A 22057-nucleotide genomic window follows, 5' to 3' on the forward strand; every position below is an offset into this window, starting at 1 on the left:
CCCTGCTATTGCTTCAGAACTCAGGATGAGAATGAATAACGTAAGGAATCAAGTAGCAGGCTGAGGGGTGGGACTTTAGCTGGATTGTCAATCACCATCCACCTTAGTTCATATCTGAGAGGAATGGACCCTAAACCCTGTTACATCTTTGTATCATACCTTCTAAATTGATAGATAAGGGGGAAAAAAACCCCTCTGCTTCCTAATAATTAGTGCTATCCTAGAGTGGAAGGCGCTGCCTAAGGAGGTAGTAGGTTCCTAGTGGTGGTGGTAGAATCTCAAAGAGCAGGCTGGGTAGTGGTTAAATTAGATAATCTCTAAGGTTCCTTCCAGCTCAGATTCTATGATTCTGTGAATGTCTCAACAATAGAAACTTCTCCAGTCAACTTGGAAGCTTGAAGAGTTTCTGAAGAAATTTATTCCTACAGTTTTGCTAAGTGCCTGGTCAAGACCTAGTCATAGCTAAAGAGTTATTTTTATTTAAAAAATTTCCGCCATTATTCTGGTGCCTTTAGTGAGAATAGTGCAGCAATTAAGAAAAGAGAATGGGAAATGTAAATCTAGAATGAATTGTGACACTCAGTTTGCATCTCAGCCCTGAAAATCTGGTCGAACCTCTCACCCTCCGCTAGTGCCACCGGCACCTTAAAACTGTATAAAAAAGAGTAGAATATTAGGGCACCCACTGGCTCATTTTAAAGCTACTCTCGTCTGGGTGGTCCGTTCATCTGGATTGCCTCAGTACACCCCACGGTCCACGCCTTGGGAAGAACAATAGCATCTCTGAAGTCAATGTTCCGATGGTAGGATGGAGAAGACTCCGGACCCTGCTTATTAGGTTGGGGCGGCTTTAGGGGTCGCTGATACCCTCCTCCCAGAGCTCTAAGGTCCCAATCACGTGCCTCCTCCCTCCCCCTTTTCCGTCGCTGCCTTTGTGGCTTGTCTGTAGCTAAAGCGGCGGTGGACACAAAGGGGAGACAGAGAGAGAGAGAGAGAGAGGGGTGGAGAGCGTGGAGAGGAGAGGAACTGGTCCCCCCACCTCGCCTCCCCGAAACCCCCTCCCCCATCCATTCCCCCTCCCTTATCCTCGCGCGTACACACACACAGACACACACACACACACACACACACACACTCCCTTGCACGCGCGCACACACACATACACACATACACGCGCGCATCCACCGAAGAGCAGAGGCCTGGCGGCTCGTGGCTTGCGGAGCTGAGCCAAGGGTTGGGGGCGCGGCTGCCGCTGCGGGGCTCCCGTTGTACCACCGACTCTCGAACACCCGGGAGGGGATGCTGAAGCGCTGCCCCGGGGAGGAGCGGACAGGACGGGCGCGGCTGCTCGGTGGTGGAGGCGGCGGCCGCTCCTCCGGGGTGTGATTGATGCTCTGGGCCTGCTGCTCCCTGTGCTCAACGCCGTCCTCCTCGGGCAGTTAGTTATGGGGGCAGCCAGCGCCGCGGGGACCACGCTCCGGCTGCCCGCGGCTCCCCCGCTCGCTTTCTGTTACACGTCGGTTTTTCTGCTTTTCGCTTTCTCTGTGCCCGGGAGCAGAGCGTCCAACCAGCTCCCGGGCGGCGGCGGTGGCGGCGGCGGGGCAGGAGCGGGCGCTGGAGCAGCAGCCGGAGGAGGAGGGGGCGCAGCCGGAGGAGGAGGAGGAGGAGACTGCCCTGGCACGGGCAAAGGGAAGAGCATCAACTGCTCAGGTAAGTCACTCAGCCCGAGCGCAGAGGCGACCCACCTCCCTCCCGTCGGTCCGCCCGCCAGCCCTCCCAGTCGCGGTCCCTCTGCCTGCACCCACGCTTCCACTTCGTGGCGCGTAGATTCATTCCCCTGGGGCGTCTGCTGAGATCGCTTGAGACCCCCCCCCCCCCTCCGCCTTGTCCCAATCGGTCCGGTGTGTAGAAGACTGTCTGTGTTTGTGGGCGAGAGGATGTTCGTGTGTGTGTGCGCGCGTGCTGTGTGTTGGGGTTGGAGAGAGGAGAGCAGAGTGCGGACGGGTAGCGGCCTGGGAAGTAGGGAGTTACCTATCCTCTCTCCCCAGGTCCCCACCCCCAGCTGCTGGAAACAAAGAGATTGCTGGGGTCGTAAGTGAGGATACATGAGGAGGGCTTCCACTGTATAAAAGCTCCCTCCTCCTGACAAAAGGGGCCAGAAAGGAGGAGGAGAGCAGGCCCTGGGACAGAGCAGGGCATCGAGGCCACATTTTTGTTCAGATTTTTATGTTCAGAGGGGCCTGGGCAGCTTCAGCAGGTGCATGCCAATGACCTCTGGATCACTAAACCGCACCCTTTCTCCATCACTGCTAATTTAGCCTTCTCTCCATCCTCCACTTTCATCCTTCTCCCCTGGAGGGGGAGGCTGCCAGCGGAATTCTCGTGACTCTCAGCCATCATAACACTTATAAAAACGTAATTCCTTTGCTTCTAATTGCTATGAAGATAGAGATATTTGTTGTTTGGATTTTTTTTTTTTTTGCTATTTTATTTGCTATAATGAAGATAATGTTATTTTAGCTACCCTATGACATCTGGACACCTCATTAAATCTTTTTAGGGAAATGAGATGTCTCTTTAGCTCCTTCCCCCCATTTTTGTTAGTTTTGAAGCTGGCTTTTTCTTTTTTGGTTGGAGAAATATTTCTTTAACCTAAAGCTAAGTAAGCAATGGCACACCCCATCACAAGTGATTCTAATCGTCCCCATAACTTTTATGTTGTTTTTGTCAACATAACCGTATCCCTATAGAAGTATGTTATGGCTTAATGCTTTTAACAAGTGGTTATCATATGCATATTCTCCTTCAAAATAAACACAATAGTAGATTATGTTTATTAATAAACTCATATATTAGAGTGGAGAATGTTGTGAATACTGCTGTGGTTTTCTGAGTTTGTAAAGTGAGGGAGGCTGAAATTTATTGATCTGTATAGTAACTTTCAACTCCAAAATTCTGTTTTTTGATAAATATATCAGGCTATGAGCAAATACATTAATCAGCATAATATAGACAACATACATATAAGCAGTATATCTAAAACTGATCAAATAAAAGTTGCTTTTACAACTGAACAACTGGAAACAAGGGCTTAGATGAAAAAGAACTTTATAGATCACTTTTTGCTTTTGTGTCTAAGATTTGGCATCAGTTTGTGTGAAAAAGACTTGGGGGTCTTAGTTGACCACAGACTGATATAAGCCCAAGAATATGATGTATGTGGCTGCCTTTTTTAAAAAGTATAATTTTAATTTGCAATAATTGATGAATAGCATCAAGGTTATAGGAAGTAATAGTCTTAATATGCTGTGTGTTGCTCAGGTCACAGTTGGAGTATCAAGTTTAAAAACTCTCAGTGCCACGCTGATCTAATTGACCAACTAGAGTGTGGTCAGAAGATAGCCATCATGATGCACAAGGATTATGTGAAGAGCAACTGAAGGGGTTGTTTAGCCTGGAAAAAGGAAGTTGAAGGGAGGCATGACGGTTCCCTTCAAATAACTGAAGGACTATCATGTGGAATAAGAATAAATTTGTTCTGTGTTGTTCCAGAGGGCAGAAACAATGGCTGAAACTACAAGGAGAGCACTTTTCTAAGAAAGCATTTCCTGAGAACCCTGCTACCCAAGATTAGTCTGCCTCGTGAAAAAGTGATGAAATGACTTACTACATTTAAAACAGATGACTTAGTATTTCTGGTCCTTTGATTCACTCTACATCTTCCATTCAGTTCCCCACATTCTGGCTTCATTTACTTCACTTGCTAGCCTTGCTCTCAATGTTTAACTGCTTATTACTTCAGAGTTCCTTGTTTCTCTGACCTTTTGCTACTCTTTACCTAAGAATCTTCAAACATAGCTCACTCCCTTTATCCAGTTCCTTGTTTTTGCTCCAAGGCTGCTGCATATTGATGGAGAAAATAATGAAATCAAGCTGAGATCATGCTACAAATTTCTGTTATGTAACAGCAGATCAATCTAGCTTCCAACTTCACTGAAATGAATAAAGTCATCTGACATGAGTTTCCTTAATTTCTTTTCTCCATTGCTCAAAGCTTCGTGGCACTGTTGCCTGCTTTCTCTTCTTTTATCATAGAAGAAGAGGTATTCCTGTTCTTCACTAACACGAGTCTATCTTTGCTTTTATTAGCTTTTGCCTCCTCCAGGGTCTTTTTCTGGAAATGATTTTCCTATTTTGTACACATTCTCATCCCATCCTGCACAGCTTCAGTATCTCCCTCCTCCTTCCCATCTGAATACAAATATTTCCCCAACTCCCTAGTATTGAACAAGGCTTCTCTTAACTCTATTATCCCAGTTACCATCCCATCTCTTTTCTTTCATGGCCAGACTTCTTTAAAAAGTTGTATATACCCAATGCTTATACTTCTTTACAATCCATCCTCTTGTCAATAAATACTCCCATTTACTCTACTGAAACATACCTCTTAAAACTCACCAGTTGCTTCCTAATTGGCAAATCTAATAGCCATTTTCAGTCCTCATATCTCTTCCCTTCCAATGAATTCTTGATACCAGTCCCACACATCTCCCTTATGTACAAATCTGATCATGCCACTTTTCTGTTAAAAAATCATCCTTGGCTCTTATCAGCTGAATAAAGTTCATAATTCTTTACTTGGCATTCAAGACCTGCTGTAAGTAGGTGGGTACCTGTAAGTATCTGTGAAGGCTTGGTTTTTATTATTCTTGTCCTGTACTCTTTGCTGTAGTATAGACCAGTAGTGGGAAACTCAAATAGCACTAGATCCCTGCTGGCTGTATATTGACTTTGTTCAGTTGTTTTCAGTCTTGTTCAACTCTTTGTGACCTCATTTGAGATTTTCTTGGTGAAGGTACTAGAGTGGTTTGCCATTTCCTTCTCCAGCTCATTTTACAGATGAGGAAACTGAGGCAAACATCGTTAAGTGACTTGTCCAGGATCACACAGCTGGTAAATGTCTAAGGCCAGATTTGAGCCCAGGTCTTCCTACCTCCAGGCCCCTCACTCTATCTACTGTGCCACTAGCTGCCCTAAGTGTTGGGGATACAAAGAAAAAAGTTGAAACAGTCCTTGCCCTCAAGGATCTTACATTCTAATGGGATAGATAACATGTGAATAAATAGGTACATAAAAGATAGATACAGAGCAGGTGGATTGTAGCCTTTGAAGGGAAGACACTTGTAATGGGAGGGAACCAAGAGGGGTCCACATCAAATACCAAGTAGTCAATTCTTTAAGTACCTCTGTTGACTACTCTGCCTTTCAGTTATTCAGTCTCATGGCCTTAAATGCAAGTGACATGCCCACAATATCTCTTTCTTAACTTTTCCCCCAATTCTAGTCATGCCTACTTTTCCCAAATCCTACTCTAATTATCTTATTCATGTTTGACCCATCCAATCCAGTATCCTCATTGGAACTCTTACTCTATTGTCAACAAACTGCCCTATATCCTTGAACTTCTTAATTCCTTCTACCTCTTCGCTTTAATAGGAACCTAGCTTTCCTTCAAGACAATCTTCTCCATTGGTACCTTCTCCTCTGCAACTCCAAACACCCAAACCCCACCAGACTTCTTTGTTAGAGTGTAAGCTCCTTGAGGCTAGGGAATGTTTCACTTTTTTTTTTTGTATCCTAAGTGCCTAGTGCACTACCTAGCACATAGTAAGTTCTTCATAAATGTTATCTTGATTGTGGGACTCACAGTTGGGAAGAAGGATGGACAAAACTTCTTTTCTCCTACTGCTCCTTCTAGACTATTCTGCTACCATTCCCCAATGACCCCTCTGCTTTTGAGTCCCTTGCAGTGTATATTAGCCTCACCCCTCTTCCATCTTCAATGCCGTTGTCACAAAGGTGATCACAAGATCTGATTTCCTGGACAGGGTCACCTCCCACAGAGTTGGACATGAATTCTGGCCCCTTGCTGAGAGGCAGGTACTTTATTGGGTTGGCAGCTCCCAATTGGTTGCAATGAAGATGATTGGTGACAGTTTCAAGGAGATAGACTTTTTTCGAGGAACCTTTCCCATCTATAGCCTTTAATTAAAGTTGTAGAAAAGGCTCCACTCCTCTCTTTTTGGACCCTTTTCCAAAGACACTTTTCCCCAGTATCTTTCTTTTTTATACTTCCACCAGAGGAGGAGAGGGGAGGGGAATGGAGGGAAGGGAAATTTCAGCTCCATGGGAAGTGTACCTGGCCAGTAAATCAGGCATTCCCCTGATCTTCCCTACTGTTATCTACCAACCTCCAGGTCATCCCCTCTACTTTTTCAATGACCTTAGTACCTGACATGGTTTCCCTCTCAACTTTATACTCTGTCATCATTAAGAATTCATGTTGCCAACTGCGTGACATTCTGAAAGCATGATTCCTCCACTATGTGCTAACAAGTTTCTCTATCCCACTACAGCCACACACTAGACCATGACATCTCTTGGAATCACAATACCTCCACTATATGGAACTGTGAGATCTTGCTGTTTGAGCACAATCCTTATTCTTCTTTTACTCACACTAAACCCACTCTTTACCTTTACCATGAATGAACTCCTCAGCCACCTAGTCTTGATCCCATAGTTTATCACTTTAATATTTTATTGGCTATTCTACTGGAATCCATTGGTCCTTTGATGTAGGACTCACCTGTTCTCCACTATTTGGTTTTTCTTTTCCTGCTCCAGAGGCCTTGAGTGAGATGGGAGAGAGTTACAAAGCCAAACTGACCTCAACTGCTACAAATTCATGGTATGAAACCTTAGCTGTACCCTTTGAGCTTCTTGACAGTCCTCCGAATCTATTCTTATGGATTCTTTATTCCACTCCTACATGGCAGCACAGTATAATGGGAAGGTGACTGAATTTGGAGGCCAAGGACCTGGGTTTAAATTAGGGGTGTGCTGGAGCCCACTCTCTATCCTTCTTTTCCTAGCATTTTCATTCTGAGCATTTGTGCCTCAGAAATCTCAATTGCTACAAATCAGGGCTTGATTTATTGTTTTCTTGATTGCCTAGACTTAACACTGCATAACTAGCTTTAAAACTGTGTTAATAATGCAGATTAAACTTAGAAATGTATGTATGTGTGTGTGTTTGTGTGTGCATACCTCTCCAACCCCACATCCTATCCCCAGTTCCGTTGTTAAATATTTACCAGCACACCGTTGTGTTGCTCCATAAACACTGCTTGAGTTCAGCAGGAATGCAATAGAAAGCTCAGGGAATGAAGGCATAACCGAGCTGGAGGCTTGGTGACTGTAGGCTTATAATAGTAATAATAATGATGATAATAATAACTGAAATTTATATAGTGCTTTAAGGTTTGCAAAGTGCTTTGCATCCATTGTCTCATTTGTGCCTCACAACACCTCTAGTTCAAGTCTTGACTCACATGACCTTGGGTAAATTGAGTAATCTCTCATTTTTCTCACCTGGAAAATGGTGAGGTTGGACTAGACTCTAAATTTACCTTATGAGATCCCTTAGTGACTGTTCCAGGCTTTTTTTCTCTCTTCTCACCACTAACCGCATTTTTGCTCCCCATACTTAGAGCAAATGATCTAGCTTCCTACTATCTTACATTAACTCCATTTCTGAAATGTTTTCAGCATCATCACTCCCTCACTCTGCCTCTGCTCTTGATCCCGTTCTAGGGAGCAAGCTAGGTTGGCACAGTGGCTGCAGCACTGAGATTGGAGTCAGGAAGACCCGAATTCAAATCCAGCTTCAAACGCTTACTCTGTGACCCCGGGAAAGTCACTTAACCCTGTTTGCCTCAGTTTTCTCATCTGTAAAATGAACTGGAGAAGGAAGTGGCAAACCACTTCAGTATTTTTGCCAGATTTGACCGAAATAGGATCATGAAGAGTTGGACATGACTGAAATGACTGAACAACAAAAGGCAATTAATAAGTCTTTCCTTCCTCCCTCCCTCCCTTTCTCTCTCCCTCTCTCCTTCCTTCTCTCCCTCCTTTCCTTTCCTTTCCTTTCCTTTCCTTCCCTTCCCTTCCCTTCCCTTCCCTTCCCTTCCCTTCCCTTCCCTTCCCTTCCCTTCCCTTCCCTTCCCTTCCCTTCCCTTCCCTTCCCTTCCCTTCCCTTCCCTTCCCTTCCCTTCCCTTCCCTTCCCTTCCCTTCCCTTCCCTTCCTTCCCTTCCCTTCCCTTCCCTTCCCTTCCCTTCCCTTCCCTTCCCTTCCCTTCCCTTCCCTTCCCTTCCCTTCCCTTCCCTTCCCTTCCCTTCCCTTCCCTTCCCTTCCCTTCCCTTCCCTTCCCTTCCTTTCCTTTCCTTTCCTTTCCTTTCCTTTCCTTTCCTTTCCTTTCCTTTCCTTTCCTTTCCTTTCCTTTCCTTTCCTTTCCTTTCCTTTCCTTTCCTTTCCTTTCCTTTCCTTTCCTTTCCTCTCCTCTCCTCTCCTCTCCTCTCCTTTCTTTCTTCCCTCCCTACCAACACATCTTCCCTGATCCCCACCCCTCTATTTCTTCCCAATTAGTATCAACTTCCCCCCCATAAGTTATATAACCCATTGTTTTGTAACTATCTATTGCATTTATCATATAATGTTATGCATTATACATATACATACACATATATGGAGGTATGTGTGTGTAGGCATTTTATGTCCCTACTAGATGGATTATAATCTAAATGTTATATCTGTCACTTATCAATATTTATTAAAGATTTGTTGTTTTATATTGAGGCAAGAAAACCCAGTGCTTATTTAGCTTCATAGGATACATGTACGGAGGGCCCAAGCAAGAGCAAGAATAGTGGGAAAGAAGGCAGAACAGTAAGTTGGGGATGGGTTGAAGGACTTCAGTGCCATACTAAGTAGTTTGAACTCTCCTAGGTAGTTGGTGAGCCTCTGTGTGTAATAAATTTGGGGGGAATTTTTCTTATAAGAGTCAAGGTTTTGGGTTTGTTTGTTTTGACTACCCTTGTGATTTCCTGGGTGAATGGGAATTACTCTACCAGTACAGACTGGCACCTTCTCTGAGGAGAAAAGAGTTACCTAGAATACTGAGAAGTTAAATGCCCAGGGTCACACAGCCAGTATGCATCAGAGGTCAAATCTGAACCCAAGACCAGCTCTCTATCTATGTCAGACTCCCTCTCTAGTAAGTATCAAGCTGACTAAGCTTTATTATCTTGATTCTACCTTTCCCCTCTTTTGAGAAATTTGACATTTGCTCATCTCCATGTGTCTAACTCTCTTTAAAAAAAAAGGAATTTAACTTAAAACAATAATGAATAATGAAGGTAATCAAATTTATTTTATAACAAAACTTTCAAAAATGACATATATTAATGTCTAGAGATCAAAGGCAAACTCTTTTAGGGCAGAATATATATTAATTTTTCACTTATTTCTGTAATGCTGAGCATAATACTTGGAACTTAGTGGGCACTTATTAAATGTTTATCAATTTTAATCCAATAATTCCACCCTATAAATTACTCTCTTCTATAGTCCTTTCCATTGTCATTGTCCATTTTGGAGACATATTTTGAGACATATACACATGCATACATATTTGGAGACATATACATATGTGCATATGTGTATATACATATACATATGTGCATATGTACACACATATATGTTCCTTCTATATATAGAGAAAAGCAGTGCGCATAGTAGACAGAGCTGTATGTAGAGTCAAAATGAGCTGAATTCAAGCCCCACCTCTGACGTCTGTTAGGCAGCTAGATGGCACAGTCAATAGAGTTCAGAGCTTGGTGTCAGGAACACTTGAGTTCAAAGCCAGCCGCAGACCCTTACTCATGACCCTGGGCAAGTCATCTGTCTGCTTGGTTTCCTCAACTGTGAAACAGAGATAATAATAGTCCCTACCTCCCAGTGTTGTTGTGAAGATCGAGTGAGATACTATTTGTTAAGCATTTAGTGGAGGGCCTGGCACAGAGCAAGCACTATGATACATACTAGCTATAATTAGTACTATTATCATGGCTGTCTGGCACTGGGCAAGTCATCTAAATCTCTCAGTGCTTCTAGGGAATTCTCAGAGACTTTAAGTTGCAAAAACAGTTGCTGTAGATCAGCAGGAGATTCCTCACTGGGAATTCCCTAGATCAATGGAATCAAAGGTTTGGACCAAAAATGAGATATTTCTTTTGTATAGCTATAGTCTATGTATAGTCTCCATTCAAGTTTTAATCCAATGTCTTATCATGGTACAAAGAGGACTTGGGGTTTCTGTAGGTCCTGCCTATCTGTAAAGATTTTTCAAGAACAGTTCCTATTCTAGACTCTGGATTTTGTTTGAGGACCAGCATGGTAAGTTTAAAAAGATTCACCACCTCATGGTTGGCCTCTGGGAGATAAGTTTTTTGGCCCTAGCAATTCACTATTCATTCATTCAACATGACCGTCACCCATGCTAATATACAAAGAACTGTACAAGTTGCTAGGAATACAAAGAAAAAAATGAAACAATTTCTGCTCTCAAGGAACTTACATTATCTTAAAGGAAAACAATGGGTACACAAATTTGTACGTACAAATATGTGAATATAGTAGGGTTTTAGAGTTGACCCTGTTCCTTCCGGAAGGCTGTAGCATTAAAATGGGGCGGGGTGTCTATGCCAAGCATATGAAGACTTCCCCTGGTGGAATGGGTGGATGAGAACAATTTGTGCCAATGGCCAAGAAGGCAGCTGAAGCAGGCACGGTGGAGTAATTAGACATGGAAGATGCCAAGGTCATCCCCTGCATCCTAAGCCATCTTTAGTAATCCTGATTTTTGTCCTGCCGCTGGACTTCAATGACTGTGGAAGAGAGAGTGAGGCCAATGACTTTGTGCAACTCTGCCTCACTTAAAACCAATTTACACACAGGTAAAGGCATCACCCTGTGATGCCATTGGTCCTCTTCAAAAATGGAGGACAAACAACAGTCTTTCAATATGTCACTGCCCTCAAAAAGTCTTCACGAAGCCCTGTCATCCCCTCAAATTATTGCCCTGAACCTTCCCTTCCTGTCTCAGCCGAACTCCTTGAAAAAGCTGTCTATTCTTGCTGCCTTTTCTTTTTTTCCATTCACTTACTCTTCAATCCTTTGCAATATGGGTTCTGAATTCATCACTCAGTGAGATCTGCTCTCTGTAGAGTTACCAGTGATCTCTCAGTTGCCAAATCTGGTCATTTCTCAATCTTCATCCTTCTCAATCTATCTGCTGCATTTGACACTATTAGCCTCTCTCTTCTCCCAGATATTCTCTAATTTGGGGGGCTTTTGTGATACTCTTCTTTGTTGGTTCTCCTACCTGGCTGACTGTTCCTTCTTAATCTCCTATGCTGTATCATCAACCATACAACAGCTCCTAATTGTGGATGTTCCCTAAGGCTCTGTCCTAGGTCCTCTTTTCTTCCTTCCTTACACTGTCAGTGACCTTATGAGTTCCCATGGGTTTAATTATCATCTCTATGTAGACATCTCACAGATCTACGTATCCAGTCTCAGTCTTTTCCTTGAGTTTTTATGTCACTTCACCAGCTGCCTATTGGTCATTTCAAATTGGATGTCATGGAGACGTGTCAAACTCAACATGTCCTAAATAGAATCATTATCTTCCAAAACCACCCCTCTTCCAAACATTCCTGATTTTGTTGAAGGCATCACTATTCTAGTCTCCCAGGTTTTTAACTCTAGTGTCATCCTCAACTCCTCATTCTCCCTTACCTCACTTATGAAATCAATTGACAAATCTCTCTATTTCTATCTCTGCAACATCTCTTGCATCCCTTCTTTTTGACTCACATGGTCATCACCTTCACTCAGATCCTCATCAACTTTTGCCTACACTATTGCTGTGACATAATTGGTATAACTACCCCAAATTTCTTGATTCTCCATATAACTACCGAAGTGACTTACAGACCTGACAATGTCATTCCCCTACTTTGTAAGTGTCAATAGTTCCCTATTGCCTTTAGGATCAAATATAAACTCCTCCGCAAGCTTTTAAAGGCCTTCAACTTAATTCCAACCTATCTTTCCTGTCTCATTATACGTGCCCTCTCCTTCTCATAATCTCTAGTCTAGCCAAACTGGAATTATTGTTTCTTACACATAACATTCCATCTGTGTGCCTTTGCATTGCCCATCACTCATGCCTGGAATTCAGTCCATTCTCATAGAATCCCACCTTCCTTTAAGATAAACTTAAGCACCACTTTTTCCACAAAGCCCTTTCATAATCTTCCCAGTTGTTATTGCCCTCCCTTCCTAATACTTTGTATTTATTTTGCTTCATCTTGTATATAATTATGTATCTATGTTTTCTCCTTTTACTGAATGTAAAGTCCCTGAGACTAGGAATGCTTTTAGAGTTTTGTATATGTATCCCTTATAGTACTGGGTATGGAGTCAGCAAGACTCATCTTCCTGAGTTCAGATCTGGCCTCAGACACTTATTAGCTGTGTGACCCTGGGCAAGTCACTTCGCCCTGTTTGCCTCAGTTTCCTTATCTATAAAATGAGCTGAAGAAGGAAATGGTAAACCACTCCAGTATCTTTGCCAAGAAAACCCCAAATGGGGTCACAAAGAGTCAGACACAATTGAACAATAACAATAACATATATACCCCAGTGCCTAGTACAGTGCCTGGCATACAGTAGGTACTTAATAAATGCTTTTTGATTAATTGATTTATACATTCCATGTATAATTTACATGAAGACTGAGTGGACGATTTGATGCACTCCATTAATGTCACATACACAATGCTAAGCACATGATAGTCCAAGTGTCTAAAATATATGTAGAACATAATAAATATGTGTAATCATTACAACAGCATATGAAAGGAAAAAAAACCCAATGATACACTAACAATAATAGTAGCAATTAACATTTTAACAATACATGTGTAACACTATACATACATGTTAATATATTAGATATAATTTATTAGGAAATATATTTGCCTCCGTCAATAAGCATTTTTCCCTTTGTTCTCCTGCAACATTGTCCTGGTCAGAGCTGAGTGGTTTTAGTTCTTTTGTGACCTACTAGAGGTAGTGGACTTTCGGCAGGTATAACTGAACTTAGTATAGGCTGAGTGTCATTGTCTTACATAATTACTTTACCTTATTCCGTATAGGTATTTCTATGATTTATATTTGTTGTAATTGTCTTTTTAAATTGTACTATGACATTCCACTGCTTCATTATGCTATAGTTTATTCAGATGTCTCCAACTATTGGATAGAGAGGTGGTAGTTTGTTTTTTAATTACAGATAATGTTATATTTTTGAACACAAAGTTCTTTTCTACTGTTGCTAACATTCTTAGGGTATATTTGCTACAATGGGATTATTGGCTTAAGAACATGATTCTAAAAAATTCCTCTGCTCTATTGCAAGATTGCTTTCCCAAATGATTATATCACCTGTTTCTTCATAACCTAGTCAGCCTTGATTTTTATTTATGTTTGCCAATTTGGTGGATCTAACACCACAATGTCTTTTGATTTGCATTTCTTTGATTGTTAGGGAGTTTGAATTTTTTTTTCAAGTAATCCATCTTATTTCTAGTACCTTCCCTCTGTTGATTATCTCCAGTTTAACCTGTATATAATTTGTACATAATTATTTGCATATTGTCTCTGCCATTAGATTGTGAACTTCTCAAAAGCAGAGACTGTCTTTTGTCTTTCTAATCCCAAAACTTAGCACAGTGCCTGGCATGCAGTAGGCATTTAATATATGTTTATTAACTGACTGATTGTAATTTTTATACCCTGCTTTGAAAATTGTTCATATTCTTCAATCCGTTAGGGACTGGGTATCCATGATTTCTCAAAGATCAATGATAGTGTTACCCAGATCATACCTATAAAATTGTTTTTCCCTTGAATCCTGAGATGTAATTCAGCTGGTCTTGGAAATTTGAATTAATTGAAATCCTTTTAATATTTCTCTACTAACTTTTTCTTTTCCCCCCCCTCAGTCTCTTCTCCCTTTTCAATTTTGATCTTTTTTGACCTATCTGGAGTATTTGACAATGTTGACACTCTTCTACTTCAAATTCTTTGCTCCTTGGCTTTTTGTGATACTGTCTTTTCCTATTTCTCTCCATACCTGTCTGATCATTCCTTCTTTAGTTTCCTTTAATGATTACCATTGTGACATATAAAAAGTGAGAGAGATGTAATTTCTGAGTAGTTAATCATTTTATTAATCATGCTAGCAATAATTAATAAAAGGGACCAGTGATGCTCTTGAATGTCAAGGACCCCTCATGGAACCCACTCAACACTTATATGTCCTTGGAAGAGTGGGTGTTCCTAAGAGTACAATCAACTCTGATTGGTTAACAAGTAATAAAGGAATGAATGTTATAATGAGAGGTGGACCTATTCTAATGAGGGGCTGGGGGACTCTGTGATTGTGTCACTCATGGACAAAGAGAGACTATCTTAAGCAAGACCATCCCCAGGCTCAGGCAATCTAGCCTTCTGAGTAGAACACAATGGGACAGAATTCACCCTAGATTAAATTCTTTGTAAGGTTCTCTAGCTGGGTGGGGCAAACTTGGACAGTCTCAACAATGTCCTTCAGATGCTGGCTAGCCCTAGTAGAGAATGAGGATCTAGGAAGGGAAAAAAAAAACTGGATCTCCCCAGTAATTGGTTATTTAATAATCATTTCTCTCACCATGCTTATGAACCATGGGAATCACCCAAGGCTCTGTCCTGTGCCTTCTTATCTTTTCTCTCCACACATTCTGACTTGACGACCTTATTAGCTCCCAGGGTTCAATTATCATCTCTATGCAGATGAGTTCCAGATCACTATGTCCAGCTGAGCCTTAGTACTGCTTCATAAACTGATTATTAGACTTAGCATGTCCCAAAAATGGAACTCGTGAAGTTTTCCCCAAAACTAATCTGTTTTCTGGACTTCCATATTACTATTAAGGGTGCCATCATCCTTCCACTTACCCACTTTATAGTCTTGGAATTATTTAATCCTTACTCTGCCTCTCTCCACATAATCAGTCAGTTGTAAAATTTCATCATTTCTACTCTCCAGAACATCTCCCAGATAATCTCTTTTTCTCCATTCACACCGTCATCACCATTGAATGGGCGTTACCTCACTCAAAGTGACAACCTGAAAAGGCCTTAGCCTAAAAGGGCCATGGTCTCCCATTGCATCCTGGGCCATCTCCAGTCATCCTGATGAATATCTGGTCACTGGATCCAGATGGCTTTGGAGGAGAAAGTGAGGCTGGTGACCTTGCACAGCCCTTCCTCACTCAAATCAAGGTCAACTGCCCATCATGTCATCACTTCCCTGATGTCATGGTCCTCTTAGAAAACAAAGGACAAACACAACCCTGGTTCAGGACCTTATCACTTCTTTTCTGAACTAACAGCAATTAGCCTTCTGTTTGGTCTACTTACCTCAAGCCTCTCTGTAGTCCACGGGTGAAATCGCAACTCATGTGTGAATTGGTTTTAAGTGAGGCAAAGTTGCACAAAGCCATAGGCCTCACTCCCTCACTCTCTCTTCCTGAATCATCAGAGTCCAGTGGCAAGACAAAAGTCAAGAGGACAGGTGATGGATACAGTGGATGATCTTGGCATCTTTGATGTTTGACCAAACTCTAATTGCTCCACACCACCCGTTTCAGCTGCTTTCATGTCTGTTGGAACAAATTATTTTCATCTGCCCGTTCCACCAGGAGATGTCTTCACATAGTTGGGGGCAGATATCCCCCTACTCGCTGATAGATTTGAGGCCTCTCAGTTACCCCTCATCCTGGTTTAGCCTGCCTGCCAAGATGGTTTACTGGGTTGTGGCTGCTACACATGCCACAGCTTCTTAGAGCCACAGGTGAGAATTGAGTGCCAGGTGGACACCAAAGGTGGGTGAGCGGCCCTGAAAAGGCTCAGCAGGCCCTCACACCAGAGGTGCTGGTCCTTCCTGAACACCTGTACACCCCACACTCGAGTAGCACTTTAATCCTAATAGTGCATGTGTGTGTGTATACATACATACACATGTATGTATATATATATATTTATATTGTCTTCCCCATTAGAATGTAAACTTCTTGAGGGCAGGAACTGTTTCACTTTTGTCTTTCTCTAACACTTAGCACAGAGCCTGGGAATAGTGAGCTTAAGATAAATGTTTCTTGATTGATTGAGATTCAAGGTCCTCCTAACAATGCTTATTCTACTCTTTCCATGTAGGAGATTATTCTTTTTGATGTAGAAGACAGAAACAAATTAAGAATGGAGTTGTTCTGCATTCTTTCTGCTGTTAACAGTATTACACTGTCATCCTCAAGCAGTGGGACTGTCTTTTCTTTTTCTTCATTTTCTTGCTCTAAACATAGCTGAGAAATCTCTGCTATTGCCACTAGCATTTTTTGCAGGCTTTGACTCTTTTTAGACTTTAACCTACCTCCCATCATTTTCATAGGTTTCTGCAGCCCTTTGACATTTGTCTTTGGTGATAGGCTTATTCTGTTATCTATGTTCTTTTAAAATTTGAACTGTGCAGGCTGCATGTTGGGGCGATGCTATAGGAGACATACATAAAAAGATTATTAATAATTCAAGGGAACATATAATAGATGTTAAGGGAGTTATGTGCACTCAATGCTACTGGAGTTCAAAGGAAGGCGAGATCACTGTGAGATAGGACGATTGGGAAAATTTTGTAGAGGAGGGAACAGAACTGGAGATGGTCCTTGTAGTGGAAGAAGAGAAGAGAAGAAAGCAGAGCAGGGGAGGGGAGGTAGGAGAGGAAGAGGAGAGAGAGGGAAGGGGAAAGGGAGAAGGAGAGGAGGGAGAAGTGAAGGAGAGGAGAAGAGAGGAAAGGGGAGGGGAAGGGAGGGGAGAGAGAGAGGAGAGAGAAGAAGGAGAGGAGGGAGAGGAGAAGCAGAGGAGAAAGAAGTGAGGGAGAGGGAAAGGGGGAGAAGGGGAGAGGGAGAGGGAGAGGAGATTCTGAGTAAAAGAAATATGAGTGCAGAGTCTGGAACACAGATGTTATGTTCAGGGAACAATGAGTAGACCTAATTTGCTGGTAGAGGATTAACATACGGGAGCAATGACAGTTAAGGGAGGTTTTGGGATAGGTAGTAGAGGGCTTTGGAGGTCAAGTTAGGGACCTGGACATTATTCTTTAGGCAATGGAATATTTTGTTAGCAAGGGAATAGTATGATTAGGGCTCTTTCTGAAGAAGATTCATAGGGAAGTGGCATTTATAAGATGGTTTGGAGGATTGAGAGACCAGGGGCAGAGAGACCAGTTAGTAGATTATTGTAATAGTCTAGATTGAGGTGGGGAACCTGTGGCCTCAAGGCCACATGTGGCCCTCTAGGTCCTCAAGTGAGGCCCTTTGACTGAATCCAGACTTCACAGGACAAATCCCCTTCATAAAAGGATTTGTCTTGTAAAACTTGGACTCAGTCAAAAGGGCTCTCCTAAGGCCACATGTGGCCACTAGACTGCAGGTTTCCCACACCTGGTTGATATGTAAGGTGATGAGATCTGGACTAGGTTGGTGATCAGTCAGTCAGTAAGCATTAATTAAGTACTTGCTGAGTTCCAGACACCATGCTAAGCACTAGGAATATGAAGAAAGGCCAAAAAAAATAGACCCTGTCCTTAAGGAGCTCACATTTTAATGGGAGACACAACATTCGAGGAGCTAGATATCTACAAAATATCTGCATGACCATTTGTTGCTGTTCTGTCATTTTCCAGTCGTATCTGACTTTTTGTGACCCCTTTTGGGATTTTCTTGGCAAAGATACTGAAACGGTTTACCATTTCCTTCTCTAGCTCATTTTACAGATGAAGAAACTGAGGCAAACAGGATTAAGTGACTTGCCTAGAGTCACATCACTAGTAGGTGTTTGAGGCAGGATTTGAACTCAGGTCTTCCTGACTCCAGGCCCAGCACACTGTGCTACCTAGCTGTCCCTATATGACTTCTCATATGCATATTCACACATATGTATATACATGTGTCTATGTGTACACACACACAAATACATAGTGGATGGGTGGTATTGTGTTAGTGTGAGTGGAAAAGAGACATTGATTCAATTGATACTGGATTCAAGAGACATTTTAAGAGTCAGTGTAGTGTCATGGAAAGATCGCTAAACCAAACTGGCTCTTATCAGCTGTCTGACTTTGGGCCAAGCTGCTCTACTGTTCTGGGTTTCAGTTTCTTTATATGTAAAATGAGGGAGGGGAGAGGGTGGACTAGAGATGTTGCAGGGTTCTTTGGCTTTAGCAATTCTCAAAATGTAGTAGATGAAGAAAGGGCTGAGTCAAAAATGACTGCAAGGTTTCCTAGCTGGGAAACTGAAGCTACAGTGGTAACCGAGGCAGAAAAGAGACAAGCAGAGTAAATGGTAGGGAGTTATGAATGACGGCAACTCTGCCAGGTCATTCTTTGATTTGTGTGTTTTGACCAGTTTCAATCTTTGAAAAAGTGACTTTCTTCTTTAACTTTTGAGCCTGGTCACTAGTTCCATGGTGTAGTAGAAAGCAGATGGAACATGAAGTCAGGGGACCTGAGTTCAAATTCTGACTGTCACCTACAATCTGTGTAACCTTAATCAACCGGCAATCATTCATTAAGTGTCTGCTATGTGCCACTCACTAGGTATTGTGGATTCAAAGACAAAAATGAAGCAGTCTCTGCCCCCAAAGAGCTTACATTTTAACAGGGGAGATAACATGTGTGTGTGTTTGTATATATACATGTATATATGTTTGCATATATATGTACATGTATAAACATATGTGTGTATACATACAGAGATCTTTATTTCTACATATGAATATACAAAACAAAATTGCATTGTAAAAAAATAGAGAAGGATGGAAATAAAGTTCTTTGTATGGATCTTTCTTTATGATAACTTCTGTCATGTGCCTGGTGATAAATTTCTCCTATTCATACCTATAAGTGATCTAGCCTTCCATTTAAATATTTTATCCATTTGGGATTAATCATGGTACAGTTATCTCTTCCACATCTCAACTTTCCCTATCACACTTTTGATATATTGCAGGCCAGCTTAAGAAATTAAATGGGAATTTGGGGGAAGTTTTGCAGAAGCTGAAGAAGACATGCAAAGGCCAGGAGACAACACAGAAACTATGACTAAATATTTAACCCAAATTTTACAATAAGGTACTGTAAACATCCCGTGAAAGAAAAAGAAAAAAATCAGACTTCTTCTCTGGTACAAAGGGAGGGCCAAAACTTTTTCTGTGGATTTTCTGGATAACAGGGGTGCTATGCCTTTAACTCCATGATATGGAAGGGATAACTGTATAACATGTAAAATGAGGCTCTAAAACGTTTCCCTCCTATTTTTCCCAGTAGTTCTTATCTAATAAGGAAATCCTTTCCTTATATTTCTCTGCTTGGCATCAAAAGCTTTGCTGTGAAGCACATTTGTTTCTAGGTTTTTCTTACCCAGACTCTTCCAGTGACTTACTTTACAATATTTCTTCCAGTGCCAGATAGTTGTGATAATCATCCTGTTGACTCTTTTCTTGCTGCTTTCCTATGCACTCACATCTTACACAGCTTCAAAAAGACTGAATTTGCCCCGACTTTGCCTACCAGCTTCAGTGCTCTCTATTTCTGTCCACTCACAGCTAAGCTCCTTGATTATGAAGTCCTTTTCACCTGTCTGCTTCCTGCGTTCTACCCCCTTTCTAGTCATCTTTAGGTAAGGTTCAGTTCTCCCTTATCATATGGACTCTGTGTAGACCAAGGATTACTTTTAAAATTTTATTTATTTTATTCTGAACTTAAAAAATAAAACAAGTATTTTTATAACATAGTATTATGTTATTGTTTTATTATGTAAATCTATTATGCACAACTTGCTATTCCTTTTAAATATATAATAAAGTTATCATTTCAATTTCTTTTTTTTCTTTTTTTCCCTCCCTACCCTTTTGCCCCACCTAGAGATGGCTACCATTAGACAAAAATATGTATATATGTAAAACCATTCTATACATACTTCCACTTATCAGTTCTTTCTTTGAATGCAGATAGCATCTTCCTTGATATGTCCTTTGTAGTTAATTTGGGTATTTATAATAGTCAAAATGATTTAGTCACTAAAAGTTGTTCTTAAAACAATATCATTGTTACTGTATACAATGTTCTTTTAGTTCTGCTCATTTCGCTCTTCATTGTTTTGTGCAAGTCTCTCCATATTTTTCTAAGATCATTGAGTTCATTATTTCTTATTCCAACACAATAATATACCAGAATTTGTTTAGCCATTCCCCAATTGATGGACATCTCCACAATTTCCAGTTCTTTGCCACCACAAAGAGAGCTGCTATATATATTTTAGAACATTTAGGTTCTTTTCCTTTTTCCCTAATCATCTTCTTAAGAAAGGGTCCACAAATGTCCAAAGGGGTCTTTGGATAGATTTTAGGTGGTCTGTGAACTTGGATGGGAAAAATACATCTTTATTTCAATATAGTTTGTTTCCTTTGTGATATTTTGAATTCTATTTTATGCATTTAAAAAACATTCTGAGGAGTCTATAGGCTTCAGTAGACTGCCAAGGGGTCTACGACACAAAAAAGGTTAAGAACCTCTGATATAAACTCATTGAATATTTCTATGTAGTCAAAGTTACATTCTTCTTGACTTCTCTGTGATATTTGATGCTTTCTCTTCCTTATTATCCTCTCTAAGACTGTCTTCAATTCAGTTAAATTAAATAAGTATTATTAAGTTTCCAATATGAACAAAATGAGAGCAGTGGATAGGAGTCTAGTCTGGAAGTCAGAAGGACTGGGGTTCAACCTGCTAGCTGGGTGACCAAGAGTAAGCCATTGAACATTTCAGTACGCCAGCTAACTCTCTAAGACCATCCATTTGCTGAAAAGTTGGCATCAGTGAAAGGAGTTTCCTCGCTATAATTTCCCACACAAGTGAAATCACACCCTACCCACCCACCCCTTCAAATTGTGCCAGACACTGTAAGAGGTGTTGGGGAAATAAACACAAAACCAAGAAATAGTTCCTACCTTCAGACAGCCTGCATACTGCTGGAGGGATCCAACATGTAAACAGATAAATAAATACAGGATAATTTGAAGAGGGAGAAAGTGCTAACCACTAGGGTGATCAGGAGAGATTTCTCTATTTTGTAGAATGTGTGAAGGGAAGTAATGTGAAATAAATTTGGAAAGATGAGCTTTAGATAGATTGTGCAGAGTTTTATTCTAGAACTAGTAGAGAGCTTCCCATCAGAGGCAGGGGGACTATGGGTTTGAAATATTGTTATTGTTGGATATGGGTGATGTGTTGGTTGGTTTTTCTGAACTACTTTTTTTAACTTCCTATTTTATTCTTTGGTACAAAAGATAGCTTTCTGGGCATAGGAGGATAAGGATAGATTCAGAAATGAAGGTGATGTAAAAACAAGAGTTATCAATAAAATAAAAAATAAATAAATACCAGTCCTAGATTCCTAAGGAAGGTGATATTTGGACAGAGAAACATAACGAAATAAAAGATACATTTTGGAAAAACCCTAAGTTTGGAAAATGCAAACTAGAGCCAGATTGTGAAGGGCTTTGTTCTAGGGTTAATAGGGAGCCACTGAGGATTTTTGAGCAGGATAATTACGTGGTCAGATCTGTACTTTGGGAAGAGTATTTTGGCAGCCATGTGGAGGATGAATTAAAGAGGGAATAGACTAGAAACTAGGAGACCTATTATAAGACTATTGTAATAGTCCAGATGAGAGATGATGTGAGTTTGAATAGGGTGGCCTTCTCTCCACTTACATCGCCACTGCCTGAAATCTAACCTCGTCATTTCTTATTTTAAAGCATAGGTATGACTAGGTTACTCACCTGCTAAAAGGTCTTCATTAATCTTTCCACTGTCCTCCTTTTCTCCTATATATCCTATTTGCTGATCCTAGAATTACTTTTGGCCATATCTATTTAAAGACAGGACTCTACATTGGTTTCCCTGTGCTGTCACATCTATTTCAGTGGAG

The 22057-nt window shown here is 41.2% G+C and overlaps 1 protein-coding gene across 1 annotated transcript in view; it reads left to right on the forward strand.

Moving 5' to 3' along the window:
- The first annotated feature begins 945 nt into the window (after positions 1 to 945).
- Positions 946 to 22057, forward strand: part of TMEFF1 (transmembrane protein with EGF like and two follistatin like domains 1) — a 149057-nt gene continuing 127945 nt past the window's right edge. Inside the window, exon 1 of the mRNA XM_036741883.1 lies at positions 946 to 1710. Coding sequence (XP_036597778.1) covers positions 1446 to 1710 — 265 coding nt within the window. The 5' untranslated portion in view covers positions 946 to 1445. The remainder of the gene's footprint in view (positions 1711 to 22057) is intronic.

The sequence above is a fragment of the Trichosurus vulpecula genome, chromosome 1, assembly GCF_011100635.1.
Source record: "Trichosurus vulpecula isolate mTriVul1 chromosome 1, mTriVul1.pri, whole genome shotgun sequence".
NCBI lineage: Eukaryota > Metazoa > Chordata > Mammalia > Diprotodontia > Phalangeridae > Trichosurus > Trichosurus vulpecula.